The 24,008-nt window shown below is 33.3% G+C and overlaps 1 protein-coding gene across 1 annotated transcript in view; it reads left to right on the top strand.

Moving 5' to 3' along the window:
* Positions 1-4,036: 4,036 nt before the first annotated feature.
* The window catches only part of LOC148280903 (thioester-containing protein 1 allele R1-like), a 42,094-nt gene continuing 22,122 nt past the window's right edge, over positions 4,037-24,008 (top strand). The window contains exons 1-8 of the mRNA XM_088227608.1: positions 4,037-4,615; positions 15,012-15,067; positions 16,077-16,251; positions 19,053-19,277; positions 20,335-20,585; positions 21,271-21,616; positions 22,473-22,664; positions 23,365-23,571. Coding sequence (XP_088083734.1) covers positions 4,610-4,615; positions 15,012-15,067; positions 16,077-16,251; positions 19,053-19,277; positions 20,335-20,585; positions 21,271-21,616; positions 22,473-22,664; positions 23,365-23,571 — 1,458 coding nt within the window. The 5' untranslated portion in view covers positions 4,037-4,609. The remainder of the gene's footprint in view (positions 4,616-15,011; positions 15,068-16,076; positions 16,252-19,052; positions 19,278-20,334; positions 20,586-21,270; positions 21,617-22,472; positions 22,665-23,364; positions 23,572-24,008) is intronic.

The following is a 24,008-nucleotide window of genomic DNA, read 5'->3' as shown; positions in this document are numbered from 1 at the left end:
GACTAAATACAATAATTGAAATTAAACTTTCGATTCTGTTAATTTAGTCCATATACGAGTATGAACTTAAATCTACAATAGCAAAGTATTGCCGGGTTCAGCTCGTAATTTTATAAATTTCATTTAAACTTTTAAAATAAAACGTTTTAATGTTTGATGAATACATTTTTCATGCCAGTAAGTGTGTCCGTTTCATGAGACCGAATTCATAAAACGGACATTTTCCAAACATTCTTTTTTTTGTTTTTACTGCACCTAAAATTACTTTTTACTTAATTTTATTTATCTGCATTTAAATATCAAACTATAAAATTGACAACTTGTACTTTTAAAAAAAACATTTGTAGGAAATAAATCAATTGTACGATGCTTTTTGAAAATGTCCGAAAAGTACAGAATAAAATTTAACACTTTTATACGCTTATTGTCCTAGTGTGTTAAATTTCGGAACTTTAATATTTTTCTAATTGAAGTTTCTTTATGCTTCTTTTTATTAAGAAATGGAACTTGGAGAACAAACGATCAAATGAAAAAGAAAGTTTTCATTGTTTTATTAAGATTGAAAACTACTGTAGTTTAAAGAATCTATACCGTGAGACCCACAATCATTTATAATTATCTCACTCATCTTCATTCTAAGATTTCGGTTGACTAACCACATAAAAAAAATCGAATTCGTTATTGTAATTATCTATAATAGATACTTCAATAGAGACGGAGAACGTCATTTTTAAGGAATAACCCGCCAAGCCACTATTTTAGAGAGGCGGTAAAGAAAGGATATGGAAGTAAATGATAAAAAAAAATGAGAAGGGAATATGGGCAATTACAAGATTTATGACCTGTCTTGGTTGGTTTAAGTGTCCACTTTACACACTGTATAACATTCACCATTATTCCTGAGTTTAAATACCCGCATTTCCTCAACTCTTCCATCTGTTGACTGTTTGTGAAGTAAAAGATCTGAAGCCTTTATCATGTGGGTGAGATTCATCCGGCAGAACCAATTCACCTACTAGGCAACGCCTGAAAACAATTTTCATATTTCTTCCTATACCAGGCAGTCAATTCAACAATGCTTTGAGTATGTCCAAACGTTTGCAGATATACTGGATTTCCTCCCTAGGGAGGTATTTAGATCTAAATTCTAAAAACTTATATTTTTATTCTTAGAGGTGGGGGTCAGTGCTATTCAAGCTCCTGACGTCACTGCGATCTGTGAAGATCTATTGTGACGGTTCCCCGTTAATAGTTCTCGCCCTCTAAGCCCAAGTCTATTAATATCCTGGCTACTGTGTGGAAGGCGAGAGATTACATTTTGCTAAATCTCCCCCTCCAAGCCCAGATCCGTAAAGTATCAGACTATAAGGTAAGGTCTTTGCCTGGTTTTAGTGACCACTTTACATACTGTTTAACATTTCGTATTCTGCCTATTTTTTAACATTCGTATTTATTCACTTCACTCAAGTAAAATAAATTCTCCACGTCAGAGCGGATGAAGAATACAGTTCTTTGTGTGAAATCGAACCAAAATGACGAGTGTTTTAGACTCGATGAAAATCCCCAAAACGGAATTCGAGTGGAGATAAGACCACTTCGTAGGTTATCGCATTCGCGTACCATACTTCAGGGTTCGTATTCTGATGGGAAGTAAAAAATTTTTCTTCAATTTTATCTACAAAGTATAACTTAGTTTTCTGTGTGAAAAATAGAATATTTTTATAGTTTGTTTTTCTAAACATGTTCAATTACCGGCTACCGACGAAGATACTTTAAATTTTCATACAAATAAACACACTTTTGCACATAAATATCTATATTAGTTTTTACCGCCTCAATATATACCGATGAAGATAGCCGTTCATGATCGCAGCCCAGGTCCCGGGTTCGATATTAGTTATAAAGGTGCATGTACTCTGTAACATTTCATTATTCCTGGACCGGCAATTGGAGCGTAAGCTTGATCTTCTTATCTTCCACACAATAAAATTGATCGAGATACGCTGCAATTGGAATACCGGTTCAGTGCCCTATGCACTATTGGGTTCGTATGGGGAAATTATGAATATTGGTAAAAACTATATTTTTTTAAATACATTAAACACAGACAGATAGATATCTCAAAAGATAAAAGATTTTGTAAGGAATGTGGTACCCTAGGTATTTACAGGACTTATGATCTGTCGTTGGTGTAAAGTGGTCGCTTTAACCAACGTGTGATTCTTACGTCTCCATTTAGATATTTCTTTATTAATATTATTGATTTTAATTTTTTATTTATAAACCCTTACGGGTTACATACATTTAACAAAATATTTTTACTTTTAAAATTCACATTCTGCTGTAAATAATAATATTTTTAACATCTTTTGTAAAGGTTGTCTGGTCTTTTGTTTAGTTTTGTCTGATAGTTTATTGTATAATTTCAGCCCATGGTTTATTAATCTTGATTGTCGTTTTAGAAGGTTGGAAATTATATTTTTCTGATATTCTCGTATTGTGTTCATATTTACTACAGTTTTTTTACATCAGTGGCTAATTTATGAATAAATTTTAAGAATTCTAGTTTAAAGAGTTCAGTTACATTTAATTGTTTAGTTTGCTTAAAAAGTTCTTTGGCGGCTGTTCGATAGGGTAGGTTCTAACTTTAGTATTTTATTTTGCTGTCTTTGTAGTCTGTTTTTGTCGTTCTGATTTCCATATTTTAGTTTTTACATAGGCCTCGTACATTAGAATGTTTCGGTTTTTGGAACAAAGCTTTGGATTTTTAAAAAAGACTCGATAATGTCGCCACTTTGCTAATTAATTTGTTGATATGAATTGTCCATGTCAATTGTTAGTCCTAAGTATTTAACATGTTCAATTTCAGTTAATTTAATGAACTCATCATCACCGATGGTGCATACGAGTGATGGAAACTACAAGGGCAGCGTATTCTCATGGTCTGTTACGTAAAGGTAAGATCAGTCTTGCTCTTAAGGTAGTCCAGGGACAATGAAATATTTCAGTGTGAATACGCATTAACAACAAATATTTCAGATGATTATAGATTACCTATAAAATGAGATGGAATCCAAGAACACCACTCAGCAAACAAATGATTCATTTTACATAATATTGGCGTTCGTTCGTCAAATCATACATGACACATTTCTTCTTGGAAAATAAAGTACCTAGATGACAAACCACACCTTTACAAAATACTCGCTTACCGACTCTGTCATATGAACTTACCAAACAAATTATTATTCATACTTCTGTAAAAAAATATGCTTTTCTCGAATATATTAATTGCCAATATTATTATTTTGGTTTATCTAGCAAGGGTTCTTATCTATGTCACACATTTAACATCTGCATCTTGCACAGTTAAAAGTAAGAAGAAGAAAGTAAAATAAGTTTTTCAATTTCACATTATAGTTATTTAAGATAATGCTGGGATAAAGCGCCATAATATTGATACAGTTAAAACAGTTAAAAACGCACACAGCAGTAAATTACTGTGGAAGTTAGGGATACGTAGCTTAAAATGCATTAAGTATATCTTAATACTAGCCCGCAGTTTTCGCGGCACAACAATTTATTTACTTAATTTAGGTAATATACCAAGGGATCATTAAATAGAGTTTACCAAAATTACAGGTAGGTGCACAAAATTCAACTCTATTTCTCTCCACGTTTCTAAAAATATCAATTGTTTTTGTCTCGTGCGCTTTATCATTAATTACTGTAAAAGGTAATGAGGTTACGATCAAGTATCGGTTTGAAATTGAGAAAACAATAACATTGCTAAAGACGATCGAAAAGCTCCGTCAAAAATGGAATGAAAACCAATTTGGATCCAGCGCTGACGAAGCATCCGCCCGCAGTTGCCTGACCAGTTTTTTGTCTATCCGGCATTAAACCAAAACAAAAGAAAATCGCCCGAATGTCACTTGAGCGAAAAGACGCGGCAACAGGTAAAACGGCGAGTCAAACTGCGCTGGGGGGCATCCTCCCACACCGCCGCGGCCGCCATATACCGACACCAGAACGCACACCTACTTCGCTTTTGAAACCGAAACCCCACATTCATAACTTCACGGCATGCTCGACTAGCTGCATGCCTCGGCCAATTGGTAATTTCTTCAGTTTCCGGATCAGTCGTCGCGGTAAACTTTCCACAGTCGAATATTCCGCGAGTGTTTCGCCCGACTCCGGAGCAGTTGTTGGTCCGAGTGATGTCACCGGTCGCGGTGCAGATCTCTCTTTATTGCCTTCGAGGTGAGCTATATCGCCCGCCGCCCACCGGCCGCGGTCCGCGGTAGAGCCCGGCGGGCGCTAGTTCTGCGTGGCCGCTGACTGCCGATACTCGCCGGGAGGCTACGGGCAGGCTGTGCGCGGCGATACCCCGTCCCACACTTCGCCTTGCCGCGGGAAGCCGCTTTCCTTCGCGTCGACGTCTGTCTGCCGAGAACACCTATCCAAAGAAGGAAATATCGATACATTTGCGCAATTCATAATGAATTTTCAGTGTGTGAAATGAAAATGTCACGTAATACTTGTTAGTGATTAACGTTCATAATTGAAACTTGTGCCAAAGTGATAATAGTCATTATAATATTATAAAATGTTTGTAAGTATAGCTTTTCATTTAATTTGTTTATTAATGCCAGTCGATCTATCGAGATACATTTCCTAATGCCTTCTATGTTCATACTTCATACTGACAATTTCATTGTTTATTTTTTTATTTCTGAAGCTATAGAATTAAGAATAGTCTAGACTATTCTTAATTCTATGTCTGAAGAATATAAATATAAAATCTAAATGTTTTTTTAATCCGTTTTAATTTAAACGGCAAGCCAAAAAAATGACTTATAATTGAATTGCGGAGATTTTTTTTTGAATATCGGAAAAAGAAATCCTTCGTTTTCTCTAACCGAATTTGAAAAACATTATTTCATTTTGCATTTATTATGACACACTGACAACATATATAAATATCTACATTAAGTTTAGTTATGGGAAATTGACTTTTTATTTAAAACCTTATCTAATATATTAACACCCGCTACGATCAATCGCCAAAAATACTCGTAAGTATTAACAAATACTATGCACAAATGTACACATATAGATCTTTACTAGTGTGTAGATACCATTTGTTTTAACCCGTAGTAAAACAAAGGTAGAACAGTTGTCCCAAATTCTCTTGTTTTTGTACTTATGCGCTCTATTTTACAATATTAAATTGATACTCATTCATACACTCACTCACACACACACACTCACCCTATGCTGGTTAAAATTTACGTTATGTTTGTGGATATATGTTCCTTTTACTATTTTTAATTCTCTCTAATACTGCTGATATTCTTAATAAATAATAAGCTGGAATTAAATCTTATGTTATAGAACTACCTAAGTCTTGACCGTCTTATCACGAGATGTTTGCTTTAGGTCCATATCTTCATGCATGGTCTGGATGAAAGATATATGGAATAAAACCATGACGCATTATGAATTGACTCAAGTTGTTTGGGACAAATTTCCTGTCGGCTTTATTTGTTTTGCTCGCGGCTCTATTGATTTGATTATTATATAAAAGCGCATAATTTGATAGTACTAAGTAGAATTGTTAATTTAGAAGTAATACTGAACGGTCACGTTCACATTCACCTGTAAGCTAAACTTATCAATAAACAAGACATATTAATATCTTCGCCTGACTGTCTTTTCTTCATCGTCGATCAGCGAGCCCGTAACACTTAGAGTAATCATTGGAAGAAGGGAAATATCAAAATACTATTTCTGCAGGTTTTATTACCTGCTTATTTGAACTTTTATTTCAAAATCAACCTTTTTTTTTTCATTTTAATGTCATGGTTTAATTTATTATTCGCACTATGAGTCCCTATTTTTAAAGTCAATACCAGATGGCTCAATAACAGGGACGTTATTGTTGCGATATCATCAGAAATCGACTGGAATCTCCTCTGTGAGGCAAGCGTCTAGGCTGTGTTATTTGTCGAGCCAGATATATCTTCTTAGCCTTCTTTTTTCCAAACAGGACATGCATAAAAACATTTTTGCACACGTACACCCACGCATGGGTGTTAGTAGGAACTCCGCTATTTATTTGATCGCAATTCGTTTGCATTATTAATGATTTGTATCAAGTAAATTATGGCGCGTGGGAGAGGAGTAATAGTCATAGTCACGGCCGTGTCTTTGTGTAGAGTAGAAATATACAAAATAATTAAACGTAATATTACGTAAAGGCATAATATATTGATATTTATGTATGAGCGAAACTACGCTCCACTGTATTTCCTGGATTCTAAACTCCTGATACATCCTACAACAAAACTAAGATATATTAAATGAAAAGTTTTGTTAACATATTACAACAGAGATGAATAACATTTCTGAGAGGGTAATATAGAAGTCTAGGCATCTACAGGGCTTATGACCTTTCATTGGCTGGTTTAAGTGGCCACTTTACACACTGTGTAACATTCACCATTCTGCCCATATTTTTTTTATTTTTTTTTAAATTCTAAACAATTTTTTTAATTCCCGCCAAACTGCAAAAGCAGTTTTTTTGCAGGGATTTCTCTCTTTAAACATTTTTGTAACACAATATAATAATTATTGTTATCAAAAACATTTTTCACTTTGTGGTATGACATTTTACACTTATTTGTTTATAAATTTGTATAAACCACTTAATTTTTTTTTTTTTTAATTAAACTTCGACCGGTTTCGAGGTTACTACCCATCGTCAGGAATTTAACTAACTTATAATTACACGCGTTGCTATTTATATTTTATGCAATATAATAATGTTTACATAAAATATTTTTTTTAAAATCTTAAAAATATCAATAAAATAAAAGTTTAAAAAAATTAAATACAAGTAAATCAAGTCTTTTTTGATAACGAAATATATAAAAAATAATAAACAAACACTTTTTTTGACACTGTTTTAAATTGTTTGGTTTCCCCATTTTTGTATAATTTTTTTTTTTTACACACTAAACTTAGAATTTAAGAAAAAGATTTTTAAAACCAATTTTACTTTGTTTTTATTCATATCACTATTCTTTATTTCGTCCGGGAGTCTCTTTACTATGCGAGGGAGTATATACGCCCTGGTCCTCTCTCCATACGCATTTATGGCTCTTCTTTCTATGAAATTTCCTCTCGCTTTTTGGCGCGTTTCATGCTTATGTGATATTGGCGTTTTATAGAAATCCATGAAGTCCTCTGTTACCAGGCGATAGTATATCATATTCTGTACCGTCAAAACTTTACACATCGGGAACAGATTTTCGTAGTCATTTTGACAAGTTATCAAGTTGGTTTTACTTGCCAACATTTTAAGGAATCTAATTTGTAATTTTTTTATCCTATTTGTATACGTTGTAAATGTTAGCCCGTAACAACTCACTCCATATGATATAATTGACTCAACCAGCGCATGGTATAAAATAAACAGTACAAGGTGGCCCGCGGAACACAGAATTTCAAATAATTAAATTTTATAATTTGAACATCTATATTCCTTCAATTCTTTCACATGTTGATGTTTGTGAAGTTAAAGAGCTGAAACCTTTATTTATGCGGCTGAGATTCATCTGATTGAATTATTTCACTTACATACTAGGCAACGCCTGAAATTTTGTTTTCAATTTCTATACTTCTTCATGGACCAGGTGGATATGGATCCCTATAGAGTTGAATCCAGTCCTTGTCTACAAAAATTTGGACAAACTCAAAGTATTGTTAAAAAAATATATATATTTTTTGTGTGTGTGATATGAAATATTATGTATTATGTAAATTAATGTGTGCACAATACGACGCAAAATTGCGTGATAGTTAAATATGCTTGTGGTATAGCGTTAATTTGTGTGAGATGCGAATTTTGAGTAATAAAACGTAAATATGTATGTGTCATGATGTAAACGCGTTGTTTTGTGAGGTGAATGTTTGTGTGATTAAACGTTAATATGTATGAGATATATCTAACACTAACTTTTGTACGATAAAACGTTAATATTTATGAAATATCGCGTAAATATATATATATTTTAGGATATTACGGTGATTTTTTGGGTTGTAAATTAAACTTTTATGTAATAAAACGTAAACATTTTTGTAATGTGATGTAAATACTGCGATGCCTTTAACGTAAAAACGTATGGAAAATACTTTATTTATAACTCGTATTATGTCTTTTTCAGTTTGGTTCAAATCGAAGGGTGTATTTGCATTTACTGTATTTTGATCAAATCGACACCGAAATGGCGCATTAAATTAATTAGGTACCTACCTTACCTTTTGTGTTCTGAAGCCATCATTAAACACTAAATGAAACTAAGTCAAGTCGAAGTGAGTCAACATTGTAGCCGAACAGTGCCATGTTTTATAACACATCTTTCAATTATTATCAAAACATGATTTAATGGTGCATAAATAATGAACATAAAACAATATGAATGTACGCGATTCAATTTTTATTGTTTAATTTTGTTAAGATATACAGCTGTTTGAGCTTGGACCTATTTTAATTTATGCATAAAATATGGAATAAGGATGTGTAGATTTTTAGTAAAGACTAAAAACACACCAGCATTGATTTGGAAATGAAGAGTGAATTTAGCTCTATTGATATCTTCTTCTATCTATCTATATATATAATAATAATAATAATCATGGTAGAATAACAATTTATCTACTACATACACACTAAGGTAATAGATTTTTCTGGATTATGTCTAGTCTGCCTAACTACTGTAATCCTGTAATTATAATCTAGCTCCTATCTCTTATAATTGAAATATATCATATAACTGTAATCTAGCTCCTATCTCTTATAATTTAAATATATCATAATGAGGAAGTTCAGTGGTTTTTTTCAATTTTTTTATTTGTATAATAGACTGTTAACTAAGTCAAAAATTTTTTTTTTTAATTTTTACATATCGTATTATCGGTGCTACGATTTTTTAAAGTTTTGTATTTCTGAAATAACTCCGCGTGTGACGTCAGAGGTTCATTTCCGCTTATTCTCATTCAGTTCTTCCCATTGGTCCAGAAGCGACAAGCAGACCGGAAATCTTCCATAGCTCTCAGATCATAGGTTGATTCACATGAACCAGTGACGTCATTTAAAGTAGTGCGTTTTTATCAAAATATTTTTTATTATTTTTTCTGTACATTTTCAAGAAACTTTGCCGTACAATTTAATGCTCTAATTTTTACCCCGCGTAAAAAAACATTTTTTGTATCCAATTTCCCGTAGGGCTGAAGTTCCTCATAAGAATCCCAATCGTCCATGCGCTCTGTAGCTGCAGGACGTGCTGGGATATTTGTTTATTGTACAGCGCCCTTGAGGTGATTTTCACAAATATGTAAATTATCCAACTATAATAATAATGATAATAATAATAATAATAATAATAATAATAATAATGGAAATACGAGAAACTTTAGAGCCTAATGATATTTAATTTTACACAACTTGAGTTGTTAAAACTTTGATCTTGTAAATCAAAAATAAGATTTTTCAACATATAATTTAATTAGTTTAATCCCAGTCAGTGCAAAATTTACTTCCCTCTTTTCTCAATCCAATGAAGTGCATATTATGTACTTCAGGATTAGCACAAAAGTGCTAAGGCTACCGAATTACAGAGAGCTGCGTCGGGCAGCTTTTCTCGTTCGGTAACGAGCAATTTTTCCGTGTATGTAGGCACCGTCAAGGAGGCGTCCTCAGATGCGGTGTGCGGTATGTGGTAGGCAAGCTGTTTTCAACATAACGTAATAACAGCTTTTGTTTTCTAAAAGTTGACAACTCCTAACTGGTAAAACAAACAATGGCAACTCTAATTTTAAAATTGCGATTTCATTAATTTTACAGTTAAAATCAATGGTTTCTTTTAATTCACAAACGGACCGCCTAATGTATTCAATTCAAAACGTTTTTTTTTTCCGATTTACCCAAAAACTTAAAAATTATCAACGTTTTGAATTTATAGGACTCAAATATCTGGATTTCCTCCCTAGGGAGTTATTTATATTTAAATTTACTGTAACAGAGAGGGAAAACATTTTTGAGAAGGGAATATGAAAGTCTAGGCATTTACAGGGCTTGTAAAGTGGCCACTTAAACCAGCCAATGACAGGCCATAAGCCCTGTAAATGCCTAGACTTCCATATTCCCTTCTCAACAATGTTTCCCCTCTCTGTTGCAATAAATTTTAATATGAATAACTCCCTAGGGAGGAAATCCAGCCAGTCTGCAAGCATTTGGACATACTCAAACATTGTGGGTTAATGTACCTACCTACTGATGTAATAATTGCAAAAAATGTAAAAGCCCGCTCAGGGCGTTTAAATATATAAAATGAGCTGAACCCGGCAATGCTTTTCTATTGCTAGATTTGAGTTCTTGATAAATAGATTAAATGAACACAGTCGAAAGTTTGGTATCAATTATTGTATTTAGTCCAAATTAGATAAGTACACATTATTATTTTTGTGTTTTGGTTTAGATAAATTGTAAGGACGGAGAATTTCGATAAATAGGTGTTCGAACATTGTTTTTCTGTCACTGTCTTGCAGATGCCTCCCCGATACGTCAGACCTTTTTAAAATAGACAAAATCGTTGTTTCGCTCTACCGTTTTCCGCACCTCAAAACGGAACCGATTTTGTTAGTTTTTTAGACAAAGTATTAGATTAAAATTTTCTGTATTTTTTTTTACCTTTTTCAAAAATAGTTATATCTGGATACCGTGCGCCGTGCGCCCGAAGACAACATATAAAACTGTGTTTTTTTACGGGTTTGAATAATAAAGTTCTAATTCACATAATAAACCATTTTTTTAAAAACAAAACAATATGGGGACATGCCAATTTTAAATATCCATAATGTGTAAAAAAGAGCTCTGCGCTGGTTTGAACATGTAGAGCGAATAGACAACATAATTCATGAATGCAGAAATAGAGGAAGACCGTGAAAGACATGGCATGACCAAATCCAATAAAGATGGACATGGTAAAAGTCGGAATAATCGGCGCGCGTGCATGAGAAGATCTATGAATATACAGGAAGCGAGATCTGAATGCAAAGATAGAGTGATGTGGCATTATATCCTCTCTGCCTACCCTTACGGGAAACGGCGTGATAGTTTATTGTTGTTGTTGTTGTTATTGAAAAAAAAACAGTTCTCTAATGCCATAATTCCGAGAGAAAATATGTGAATACGTCTGTATGAAGAAAGGTCGGACCGCGTTTCCTCTTAAGATAAAACATAATTAAGTATACTTTCAAAACTTTATTAAAAAATCTTGAGTAAAAACCGTTCGGATGAACGTAAAAAAGATGTTGTAACTTTTCATTGGTAAGTAGTTACTCGTTTATGATTGTATTCCAAATCTAAAAAGAATAGATATTTAATTTAAGTAGGTACCTAAGTACTTGCTTATGTTTGAATCCCAAAACAGAAAATAATACATTTCTTTCAAATAAAGAATTCTTTTAGCGAATGTCAAACTCTGCTCTGGGATGCACTTAAGTCAGGAATGCGATTTTTTTTAAATGTATCTAATGTTAGTTGATATTATTTTAGTATATCATAAAATCCAGTAAAAAGAAATAAATAGGTAGAAATCAGTGAAATAATCTGACTGGGATCCATAAACGAACGAATTTTCTTTGTAATATTCAAAAACCAGTTTTTTTTATACACAAAAAAATAACCTCCATCCATTTTTTTTGTATCCGCATTCTCGGCGAATGCAACCCTGGTGATGGATAAAAAAAACATTTACGCTTCTAACTTTTTTTGTACTTAATAAATTGAAGATTTTATGAGCTATAAACCTTTTCGCGGCAAAGATGTACATTTATCTGAAAACCGCACGCAAATCGGTCCGGTAGTTATCGAGTCCATCGAGGTGAACCATTCGAACATTGCCTTTTATATATATACTACTACTACTACTACTATCATCACGCCATTTCCCCGTAGGGGTAGGCAGAGAGAATGGACCGCCACACACGTCTATCCTGGCATACATTCCTAGCTTCTTCCACATTCATACATCTTGTCATACATGCCCTTCGGTTCTGTCTGCTTTTGACATGACCAGACTTAAGATTTTGGTTTATTTGATCATGCCACGTCTTACTTGGTCGTCCTCGTCTCACGTTGCCGTTCATTTTCGCCATATATACTTGTTTTACCATTCTTTCGTCGTCCATTCGTTCTACGTGTCCAAACCATCTCAGAGACCCTTTCTATATATATATATATATATATATATATATAGATAAAAATAAAATAGATAAAATATAAAATATATAGCGAAACATGTACTAAAAAAATAAAGTAGGTATTTATCATTCAGAAATTTGTTCAAAATCATATTGGTACTTACGACCATTTGAAAAATTCCACTGATTCCGTAGAACAACACGGAGCTTTTGCAATGATCTTTTTAAAAAATAGGTACCTACATAAAACTTCCGTCTCAAGACCCCTGGCTATGCTAAACCCATTATTAAACGTCATAAATTATTATGCCATACCGGCTCCATCATATTTTAATTGTAGTGAATATTAAAAGTTTAGAAAAATTATAGTCAAATATCTTAGTATAAGTAAGTGTATTGATTAATGATTTATGTTTATATCTCGTTTGTGCCTGTATATTTTTTTCTTTTTCCTTATATATTATTTTAGATTTATTTATTCATATAGATTATTTTTGTATTATTCCATTTTATTTTTAGGCGCAGTTTTAAGGATAACTTTCATTTTAAAAATATTGAAACATTAATATTTATTATTCTTTTATTATATTATAGTGTAAACAAAATGAAATCACTACCTATTCTCTTATTTTAATAATGAATACAACAACAATTAGAAACATACCTACACATATATATAAAAAAATATAGCAAAAATTCACGGACAGTGTATACTTGTAATGCCGTATTAAATAGACTCCGGGAACTCGGTAATAGTTTGACAGCCTCGAAAGAGTTCATTAAAATAAAAATTATTTTTTATAATAATTTATCTTATTTAATTTTTTTTACTAGAATCTCACCCACAAGATAAAAGTTTCAGCTCCTTTATTTCACAAAGTTCAACAGTTAGAAGAGTTGAGGAAATGTGGATGTTTAAACACGGACAGAATGGTGATTGTTACACATTGTGTAAGGTGGCCACTTAAACCAGCCAATGACATGTCAGAAGCTCCGTAAATGCCTAGACTTCCATATTCACTTCTGGAAAATGTTTTCCCTCTCTGTTGCAACAAATTTATTTCTAAAAATAACTTCCTAGGGAGGAAATCCAGCCTATTTGGACATACTCAAAACACTGTAGAATATAATTCGGTTTACTGTACATAACAACATATTCATAAACCATATTTTAGGGTGGATTGCTAATTTTATGTAAAAAATAATAAAATTAAAAAATACATAATATTATATACATATAATATGTGTCAGAAGTCGTTTTATTCGTTTTTAATGTGTCTATATAGGTAGTAGGTATGTTTGGATTATCAAAGTACCTACATAAAATGGAAGTCGTTTTACGTAAGAGGATTTTTATTTGAAGAATTAGGTATAATGATTAAATATGATGGTCTTTAAAAATGTCAAATGAATATCTATAATTCAATATTTTTTTCTCCGGGTCGGAAATCTGTTTTGTTCAGGAGCAAACTTCCAAAGAGGCATTCTTGAGATTTATTTTTACAATTCATTTTTTTTTTTAATGAAGTAAGTGAATTATATAGTTAAAAACCGCGACCATGTAATAGATTTTGTATAAAATGTGGTTTCATAATATTTCCAATGTTATACTTTACTACTACTACTAATTCTACCATCATGCTATTTCCCGTAGGGGTAGGTAAAAAATATGAGCCGCCTCACACGTCCATCCTGATATAGATATATTCCTAGCGACTCCATATTCATACATCTTGTCATATTATGTGCCCTTTGGTTGGGTCTGCTTTTGACGTGACCAGACTTGAGGTTTTTGTTTATCTGGTAGGTACTTTATTCTCGTCCTGCGTTACTGTTCATTCTCGCCATGCCTATATCCTGTCAGTTTTATCATATTTTCGTCATCCATTCGTTCTAGATACATGACTAAAGCATTTTAGTGACCCTTTCTTAAGCTCATCAATTATACTTGTCCCCGATTTGGACTCTCGCCTGATTTCATCAATCGTAACTCTGTCATACATTGATTTCACACACATTCGTCTAAGAGATCAAGGTCATTTAACATTGTTTTTAAATACATACTTTATTTTATTTTTATTACTAAATCCATGTACTATATCCAAAAAAATATATATATATCATCTTGAAATTACGAATATAAACTGTTTATTATCTGTAGCACCTACATGATAAGCGTGTAAAATATTTATATTTATATATAAAGTTTGCAAAAAACATACATATCATTGTAAAACAAAAATTATTAATTAAACAACATAACTAGTAAATAAAATAAATAAATATTGAAATAACAATAAAACCTCGAAATCGAAATAATATTTTTAAACAGCAAAAAGTCTTAAGATCCATTTCTGTTTCAATAGAAACATGAATCAAAAAGATTTATTCGGTCTTAATCTATAATATTTTTACTAAACCTGTTTTATTAAATGGGCATTAGCTTTTTACTGCATAAATAAATCTCTCTTTAAAAATAAGTAATCACATTTATTTACATATTGTTTTCCTTTTTTAATATATTCTTTATTTGGATAAAATTGTATTATATTTCATTTAAAATTAAAACAACTCTTTTACTATAACAATTATTTCAAAGGTGTGAATAGAAAACATAAACAATCACACAACATTCGAGAAAATAAAAAATAAATTAATCTGAAAATAATTCTAATAAAATTAATTTAGAGGCTTTATACTTAATTCATTATCTCTACTCAAATAATTTTGTGTTGTTCCAGAATCTTCTAATTTCCTGTTTTATCCTTGGAGTCTCCCTTCACCAGTGTAATGGCGGGTGAGTTCAATAAATAATTTATTTTTTTTAAAGTTGGTGATCTAAAAACTACGCCAATCCGAGAAAATAAAAAAAACAATTAATTTATTACTTGGCATTCATGGCAACAATTAGCACGTAATAAATAATAAAATCGTGAAATGATCTATGATCTTCTACGATGTTTGTCTGACACTTCGTTATTTTATCTTAGCTGTGTTTTGTTTTAGTTTTTCGCCGCTAATTTTAACTCGCCGCATTTTAATTCAATGCTCGTCACTTTAGAAGACAAATTTACCGGTTTACTGTTTGTATTTTTTTATATTTTTAGCGAAGATGGATAATATTCAGCTGCGCTTTGTCACTTCAATAGGTATTCTATACTAATTGATTGTACTTTTTTAAAAGCAATGATTACCGAAACAAAATATGAGATGAAGAGTTTCCCTAAGTTTTGTCAGAGCTGCACCGTAATATGCAATGAAAAGGAAATTGAGCGGCAGAGTTTGAACTCGTACGGTAAGATGCTGAAGGAAAACTTTTGCTTTAGAAAGCCAACCACCCGTAAAATACACGTTATTTGTATTTATTTAGTTGACAGCACAGAATCAAGATATATTATAATTCTATGGTTGACAGTTTAAATTTTGATTTTGAGTAACTTGGGTAGCTGCAAACTATTTATTGGCTAGTATTTAGCTGTGCAATTATCATACTGATAGGTAGTTCAACCATTATTTTTTCAATGCTTCAAAAATTCGCTTGTCAATATTGGATTCTTTTTAGATTCTGATTGTGTACTTAAAAATAACAGTAAATAGGGGAAATTAAATTTAATTGCAGTAACCACTTAAATTTAATCAAGTCTCAGTGAAAGGATTGTTAGTACTGCGTTTGGCAATTGCAACACCAAAAGTTAGAAGGACAACACAACTTTCCTTTTATGGAAAAGGAAAATTCTCCAACTCTCCTTCCTCCTAGTCTTGTTTCTGGTGCTCGTTAAAATAAATATGATTCATTATATTCGCAGGGCATATACGATCGTGGCGAGCAAGGAGCTCCGGCCACTCTCCGAGTACCGGGTGGCCGTGAGTAGGACTGCAGATGGAGCAGGGGCCATTAACCTGGAGCTTGAGGGCCACGGCTTCCGGGAAGCGCAACTCGCCACCATGGATCCCTATTCTACAGCTATTGTCACATTCAAGGTTATAATCGAAAAACTTTAAATTTTGTTCCATAATATTCAAAAAATTACGTTTCGCTGAGAAATATTATTTTTTTCTATGTTTTTTTCATTCTTGTACAAAAATTATTTTATCTCAATAACATTCCGTGGATAACTGGGGTTTTCTTATTTTTTTTAGGTCTAAACCTATATGAAATATCTAAATATTGCCGATTTAAATCATGATCATTCTTCTATCGGCCCCTAATGAAAATAAATAATTAATATTATTTATCATATACAACATTGTCGTATATGTATATAGGTATTTGTGCGGATGTTGGAGGACCGGCAGCTGGCCGGTGTAGAGGAGCAAAAAAATAGCACATAATATAAAAATAATGTAAATGAATGCCTCGACACGGGTCATGCCCAGTGAGGTGTTCATATAGAAAAGAAAAAATATCGTTTTATGTGAAATAAATAAAAAATGGTGCATAGAGCACTTCATTGCTACAAAAATGAGAAACTTCAGCCCTACAGGAAATTGGATACAAAAAATGATTTCGTACGCGGCGTAAAAATTAGAGCATTCATTTGTACTGAAAAGTTTCTTGAAAATGTACAAAAAAATAAATATCTTTTAATAAAAATCAACAACTTTGAACGACGTCAAAGTTCGTATAGTTCGTATGAATTAACCAATGAAAAGAGAGTTGTGAATGATTTCAGGTTTACAGTAAGTTAACGGACCAATCGGCAGAACTGACAGAGAAGAAGCGGAAGAGAACTTGAGACGTCTCACGCGGAGTAATTTCAGAAATAAAAATCTTTAAAAAACCATAGCCCTGATAATACGACACGTACTTTTTTTTGGGCTTCGTTGAATAGTTTATTAACAAATAAAAAAATAAGAAAAAACCACTGAACTTCCTGATTGAAGCTATCGTTCATTTGTTACATTAAAGCAATATGATCAATCTTACGCTTTTATTCCAGGGATAATTTTTTTAAATATAAGCCTTTTAAATCAATATTCCATGTCAACCTAGCTGGGAATTGAACCTGAGATCTCCTGAAAATTTGCTAACCATTATGGACCATGAGGTGGACTAATCTCCATTGGATATCCACTTTCAGAATTTTCTGGAAGTAGCCATTGATTCGAAAACACTAGTTCCAAGTTCTGATTCTGTTTCATAGACAAAACTGTATTCTTCATTTATCTCGCACATAGAAATAAACTTCAAGAATATTTAGACTGATATTTATGGCTATTTTTTTTATGCGTTAATTTTTCACAGGAGAATTGAAGGATTCACCGCAAGAACAGACTCATTAACAAATAATGTATTTTACAGGAGAGCAAAGCTAAGAATAATAACCTTATCTGTGGGACTCCAAGTTCATGTATTTGATAAAATAGGTTTTCAATAAATGTAATATATCTGTATCTTAAAGCCGAAACGCTGGAAGTCACATTTTTTTCAAAATTGAGTTATGAATGTCATTTTCTTCATATATTCAGATTCTATTAATGCTAAAAACATTAGAGTCCTGCGGTATACCACTACTGAAATCATCATTATCATAATTCACATTCCGCACCTAACGGTGCATAGGGCACTGCATTGATACACCAATCGCAGCTTATCTTGATCATATTTGTTGCATGAAGGTAAGGTGATCAGTCTTACGCTTCAGGTACTATTCTAGGGACCATGAAATATTCTAATGTAAAAATACCCTTTAAAATAATATTCAATATCAACTATGTCAGGAATCGAACCCGAGACCTCTTGCATGGTAGGCAAATGCGCTGACCATTACACCACAAGGCCGACTTCTGAAATAGCATGTTCTAAAACACCGTCAGTCCAGTACTATGTCCGTACCGCAAAATTCAACGGCTTGCTGGTATGAAAGCGGTGGATACCGAATAAATTCCACTATTTTTATGACAAACTACCTCTGATGCAGCTAGGAATTTGCCACAAGATTTCATCTTATTGGCATAATCAACCATACAACCATTATTTCATTTCTTTTGCCGTCAATTTTATTATTTTTCTTTGCTTTTTTTCACATACTGTTTACTTTCAATGACTTTTTTATTGCTATGAATATCATGTCATTCAATTTATATTTACCAGTTATTTTCATAAATAATTGATGTTTTAATTAAGTTTTATAAATACATTGTTTTTCATCCAATATTATACATGACTTTTTATACTGAAGTCCGAGGAGGAATTAGGGCACGGGCCGGGTGAGTAGAACAGAAAACATTGAAGTCCCATAGTTATTTCATAGTCAATATTTTTTTTTTTTTTTTCAAATTTTTCTAAAATATCTTTATCAAAAACCTATAAATCCAAAAAACGGCAACAAATTGTGTTTTTACTTCGAAAGATACATTTGAACTGTTTCACAACTTCAAACCGCTTTCCTGAACAATTTACCAAATGTGACTTCCAGCATTTCAGCTTTAAGGTACAGATATATTTTTATATACAATCGCCGAAAAGAACAAAAAAAAATGTCTCCTTTACGTTTTTTAAAAACTACTTTTTTGAACTGACAAAAATGAGCTCGTTGCAGCAATCTTTGCAATTTGACTGTTTTTTGCCAGCCGTTAGCCGTTGCCAGTTTTCTTGGTTTTGAATATTCCACTTTGAACTTGATTAAACTCATTCAGGAGAATACAGAGGCATTAATATCTCAAAAATAAAAAAAAATGCTATGAGACCGGGTGTTTTAGCCGTGTACCCAATGTTTTGAATGAAAATTTAATACTACCTAAAAACCTGAAATGATTCGCTTTCTTCTTGATTATTACAGACAGGTGCCTTGAACCAAGGGGAATATACATTGTCTGCACGTTCTGTGTATGGCGATAAATTCTTTGAAACAGCAACTATCATCGCCAGAAACAAGACTTACTGCGTCTTTCTCCATACTGACAAGACAGTATATCAAGCAAGTGACATAATCATGTTCCGATTACTCGTGCTCAACAAGCATCTTAAACCATTGGCTAACATCAGACCGGGAATGATCTTAAAGGTAAGTCAGTTCATTATCTTTGCTTAACCCTCCCATGCTGGTGATGTGTAGCTAGTACACATTATAACACAAATATAATAAGTACTGGGTTGAGATTTTCAGTATTCCTCCGTTATATATTTACGTACCGATTGAAATAATTCATTATTAAATAATAAATACTTATTGGGCACAGAAAAAAAATTTTTTCAGACATCAGAGATAAATCAACAAACAATACAAAAAAAATGTTTATCAATATGACGCATTGTCGAGGCGTATGAAGTAAAAGAGTAACAAATATACAATTGTCTCGGACACTCTTTTAATTTCACTCTCGATGCAATAGGTGTATTCGCGAGCGAGAGAGGCAATTTCAGTCCAGCAACAACTCCAGAGTAGCCAGTAGCTCTGGATTTCATTAGGGGTGATCCACTCGCACGCCGATGTTTTTTCATATTTTTAGCGATTATGTTTCAATAGGGATTCACCAAGATTACAACAGAGAATATTAAATATCACAGAGTAGAATATTGAAGTCTTTTAAACTATGGTTTACCAAAAGAGTGCTGTTTCTAGTGGCCACGAAATGCCATGATTTGGTGGGTGTAACGAAACGGCCATCTTAAAGGTGACCAGAAAAGCCAACTTCGCGAGAGTGGTGCCATATCTAACGGCTGTAATGATCTCTAAATTTCGTTTACTAGGGGTGGAAAAACTGAGAAACATATCGAAAGGAAGGTGAGTGTGATATTTGTCAGGAGTCAAAATGAGCAGTTCACAATAGAGTCCTGGTGCAAAACAAGAATGAAAGTAGGTTGAATACCCTCAAAATGAAAACTAGGAAACGCCTGAATATACTTTTCAGTTGCTATGCTTCTTCTTGGACCACGTGATTAAATCAAAATATTTTGTGTAGGTATGTCCAAATGCTCGCAGACTAGTAATGATTTTTATTCCTGGGGAGTTTATCAAGATTTATAGATTTTACTTCTGTCTTAACAGTACAATTATTGTAACGGTTTCTTTGTCAATATCTTACTTCTCGTGCAGATGGTATATTTAACTTTTATTTCAGGATGGGAACCACAACGTACTCAAGCAATGGGACAAGTTGCCACTGACGAAAGGAGTTTTCAGTGAAGAAGTCCAGATATCAGATTTTCCCGTTCTTGGCGAATGGACATTTGAAATAGAAGTCAACGGACAGATGTACAAAAAGAAGATCCTTGTAGCAGACTATGTTTTGCCAAAGTTTAATTTAAAAATTGAAACTCCCGAACACATATACTATCCGGATGGGTCTATCCCTGTTACTATAACTGCCCAGTAAGTCATAAGCCTTTTTTTTACCTAATAATTGACCCAATGAGGAAGTTCAGTGTTTTTTTTATATTTTTGCTTAGTTTAATTAGACTATTGAATTAAGCCAACAAAAACGTTTTATTTTTATATATTGTATTATCATCGCTACGATTTTTTTTAAAGTTTTATTATTTCAAAATTCACAAATTTGATGTCACAAGTTCAAGTCGGTGAGTTTTTCCGATATTTAAAAGTAGAACCCTGTACAATTCTATAAACCTATTATTTGTACCTGCTAAATGTCAAAACACATTAAACGTCGAAAAACATGGCTACCCCAGATATTGGAAATCGGTTGTCAGTTGCCACAACAATATAACAACACTATAATTTATTGTAAACACGTGTCCACATGAACCTGTGACATTTCAAAGTAGTTTATTTTTATTAAAACCTTTTAATTTGTACATTTTTGAGAAACTTCACCGACAATCAAATGATCTAATTTTTACCGAATGTAGGAAAATATTTTTTACATCAAATTTTCGATTGCACTGAACTTCCTCATTTCTGGCATAATGAAAAATAAATTTCTGTGTGTGAAATAAAATCAGAACCCCGGACGATTGTTTTTGACTGGATGTCTATTCCCAAATGAAAATGCAGACTTTTTTTATGCTAAAATATTGTCGACACCTCTTTTGCACAGACGATTCAGCGGCGAAGAGGTGGAAGGAGAACTGACAGTGACGGCGTACCCGATGTTCTATTCCGGCGTGATCCAGCCGGTGTTCCAGAGCCCGCTGAGGCGCGTGGAGCACATGAAGGGGCGCCTGTCCCTGCAGCTGGCCCTGGGGGCCGAGTTGCAGCTGCGGGAAGGTGAAGCCGCGGCAGGTGCGGGGGGGCGGCGCCTCGTGCTGGAGGCCGCCCTGGAGGAGGCCCTGACCGGCCGCAGACACAACGTCTCCGCCCTCTTGTGGCTACACAGGACCAGAAGCTATATCTCTCACCAGGCCCCCGCGTTCTACAACCCCGGCCTGCCGTATATACTTCAAGTAAGACCATAAGTTATCTGCTTATTACTTGTAGAATTTATGCGTATGGATGCACGGGAGCTTCTACCCCAGTAGGAGGTGGAAGAAAACTTTGATGTCTATTTATTATATGTTGAATTGCGTAATACAGAATCGGCAATAGTGCGTGAGAGTTACTGACTGATCTGAGAACTGTGTAATAGATTGAATAAAGTAACTAAGGATGACACTTCTTATATACTTATTGTGTCCATATTGTTCTCTACTTTCTAGTAAGGCAGTATTTTTCAATATTTTTGAATATGTAACCCCCTTACGAATAGAAAAATAGCCGGCGATCCCCCTCCCTGGACTATGGCTATTTTTACTCCTAAGTGGGATCGCAAACCCACTCTAGCAGGGAAATGATGTTGCGTTATATTTACCCGTCAGCAATTTGATATCAGTAATTTAGATGACATTTTATTGTAAACAATTCTGCAATACCGCATAACTACCGATCGCATTTTTGGGCAGGGGAACCTAAAAATATTTCTCTTAATATTATATTACTTACGATTTTAACCAACCAAAATACTGCTGGAGTATTACAAAAAAAATATCATTATTTCGAGTAAAAATAGCAAATAATTGAAAACTCACGGCTCTTTGTCCGTATAGTGAATTTATTGGAGTAACCCTTGGAAAAAAAACAGGTATCATCGATGATATTTGTATGTTTTTTTTTAAATGAAGTCGGTGGATGCGCTATAAATCATATTTTCCGACAACTGCTCCATAGGTTCATTATTATCAACTTTCAGCAAAAATAATTTATTTAGATATTTCTTAAATGTGTATTCTTTGTATTTTTTGCAAAGCAACTTTTTTTTACCAGGCGCGAGTTGTAGACTGGGAAGAACTGGGTAATCACGATGGGGAGCAATTAGTGATGAAGTACGGCTTCCCCACAGACAGGGACGGGACTCCTGAGATGACGGAAGTCAGAATGCCCCTCGGACCGGATGGGAAGGTCACCTTCATTATCCATCCTGACGGTGGGACTCCCCCCAAACCCATGACCATCGAGGTGTGTACAAATTCACGTATCAGGCAATTACAGACAGGTGTCCATTTAAACTTTTTGAGAAGGGAATATGGGCTGATGGCCTGTAATGGCCTGCTAATGTATTACTGTTGACATCCCCAATAAATATATATTTTTTTTAAAAATAGTTTATTGTGTGTTCACAAATGGTAAATTTTTTTGTCCTAACTGCTAAATGATTTGTGTTAACTGCGATCTGCTAAAAGATACCCGCTCAATTCGCTAACTACTTTATTATACCACTGCATTTGTTTATGCTAATCATGTTTCATTACAAATTCATAATACTGATACAAAATTGAGATACTGAAGCAATATGAATCGGGTTGTGGTCCCGTGGCTAGTGTCTCGGACTCACGGCTCAAAAGTCCGTGGTTCGATTCCCATTTTCTAATAGTGAGTTGTATACAACTCGTTGAAAATGGCCCTCAAAATTAAATATTTGAGTTATTCATAAGAACACAAATATTTTTTTGAAATTACTTACTCACATTGTGACTCTTTCATATAAGCATGTATTAAAAAACACACTCACACATCCATGGACTTATATTTACTGCACCACTTTATATTGTATGTTAGATTTCTGTTATTAATATAAAAAAGGTAATTTTTGTATATCATTAGTATTTTGTTATTGATAATACCAAAAAATTAATTAATCATGTATTGTGTATTTCAGTTGCTATACAATGATCTCAGGGAGGTGATAACAAATATTCTTCCACCTTCTGGTCCCCGAGCTAACCTCATGCAGCTTACTCTGATCACACCAACTCCGACTGTCAACAACGATATCCACGTAAAGATCAACTCGACTGCTCCCATGAGAACCCTTACATACTACGTTATGGGAAGGGGAGAAATCATATTCGCCAAAACCTTCCAGGTAAGACCAGATTCCATAAGTATATTTTCATTACTAATTACTAATTATTTAATTAACCATATGAAAAAACTAGTCGAGTATTTATATCTACTTTCGGAATAGATTCTCACAAAGAAACTCCTAATATTTGAGTACATATTTCCTTGTAAAATTGACACCAAATGTAAAAAATAACTACTTGCTTATATTTATGTATTTTTTTTTAAATTTAACACCGAATCTAAAAAGAATAGCACCAAAAATAAGTAAAATAGCATCATAAAATATAAAATCGTAAGCCACGTACAACTATTCTCATTAATTTAACAAATAGGATAGAAGGGAATTGTTATTAATACAGATTTAAAATAAAAAATAACAATTTCCGGCGTCATAATTTTAAGTTAATCGAAAAAAATATTTTTTTGGCTCGTTTCTGTTACCTCCCGAATACCAGA

The sequence above is a fragment of the Micrasema longulum genome, unplaced genomic scaffold, assembly GCF_059751315.1.
Source record: "Micrasema longulum isolate JH-2025_06_02 unplaced genomic scaffold, ASM5975131v1 h1tg000513l, whole genome shotgun sequence".
Taxonomy (NCBI): domain Eukaryota; kingdom Metazoa; phylum Arthropoda; class Insecta; order Trichoptera; family Brachycentridae; genus Micrasema; species Micrasema longulum.
This window is presented reverse-complemented; position numbering and strand designations above follow the sequence as displayed.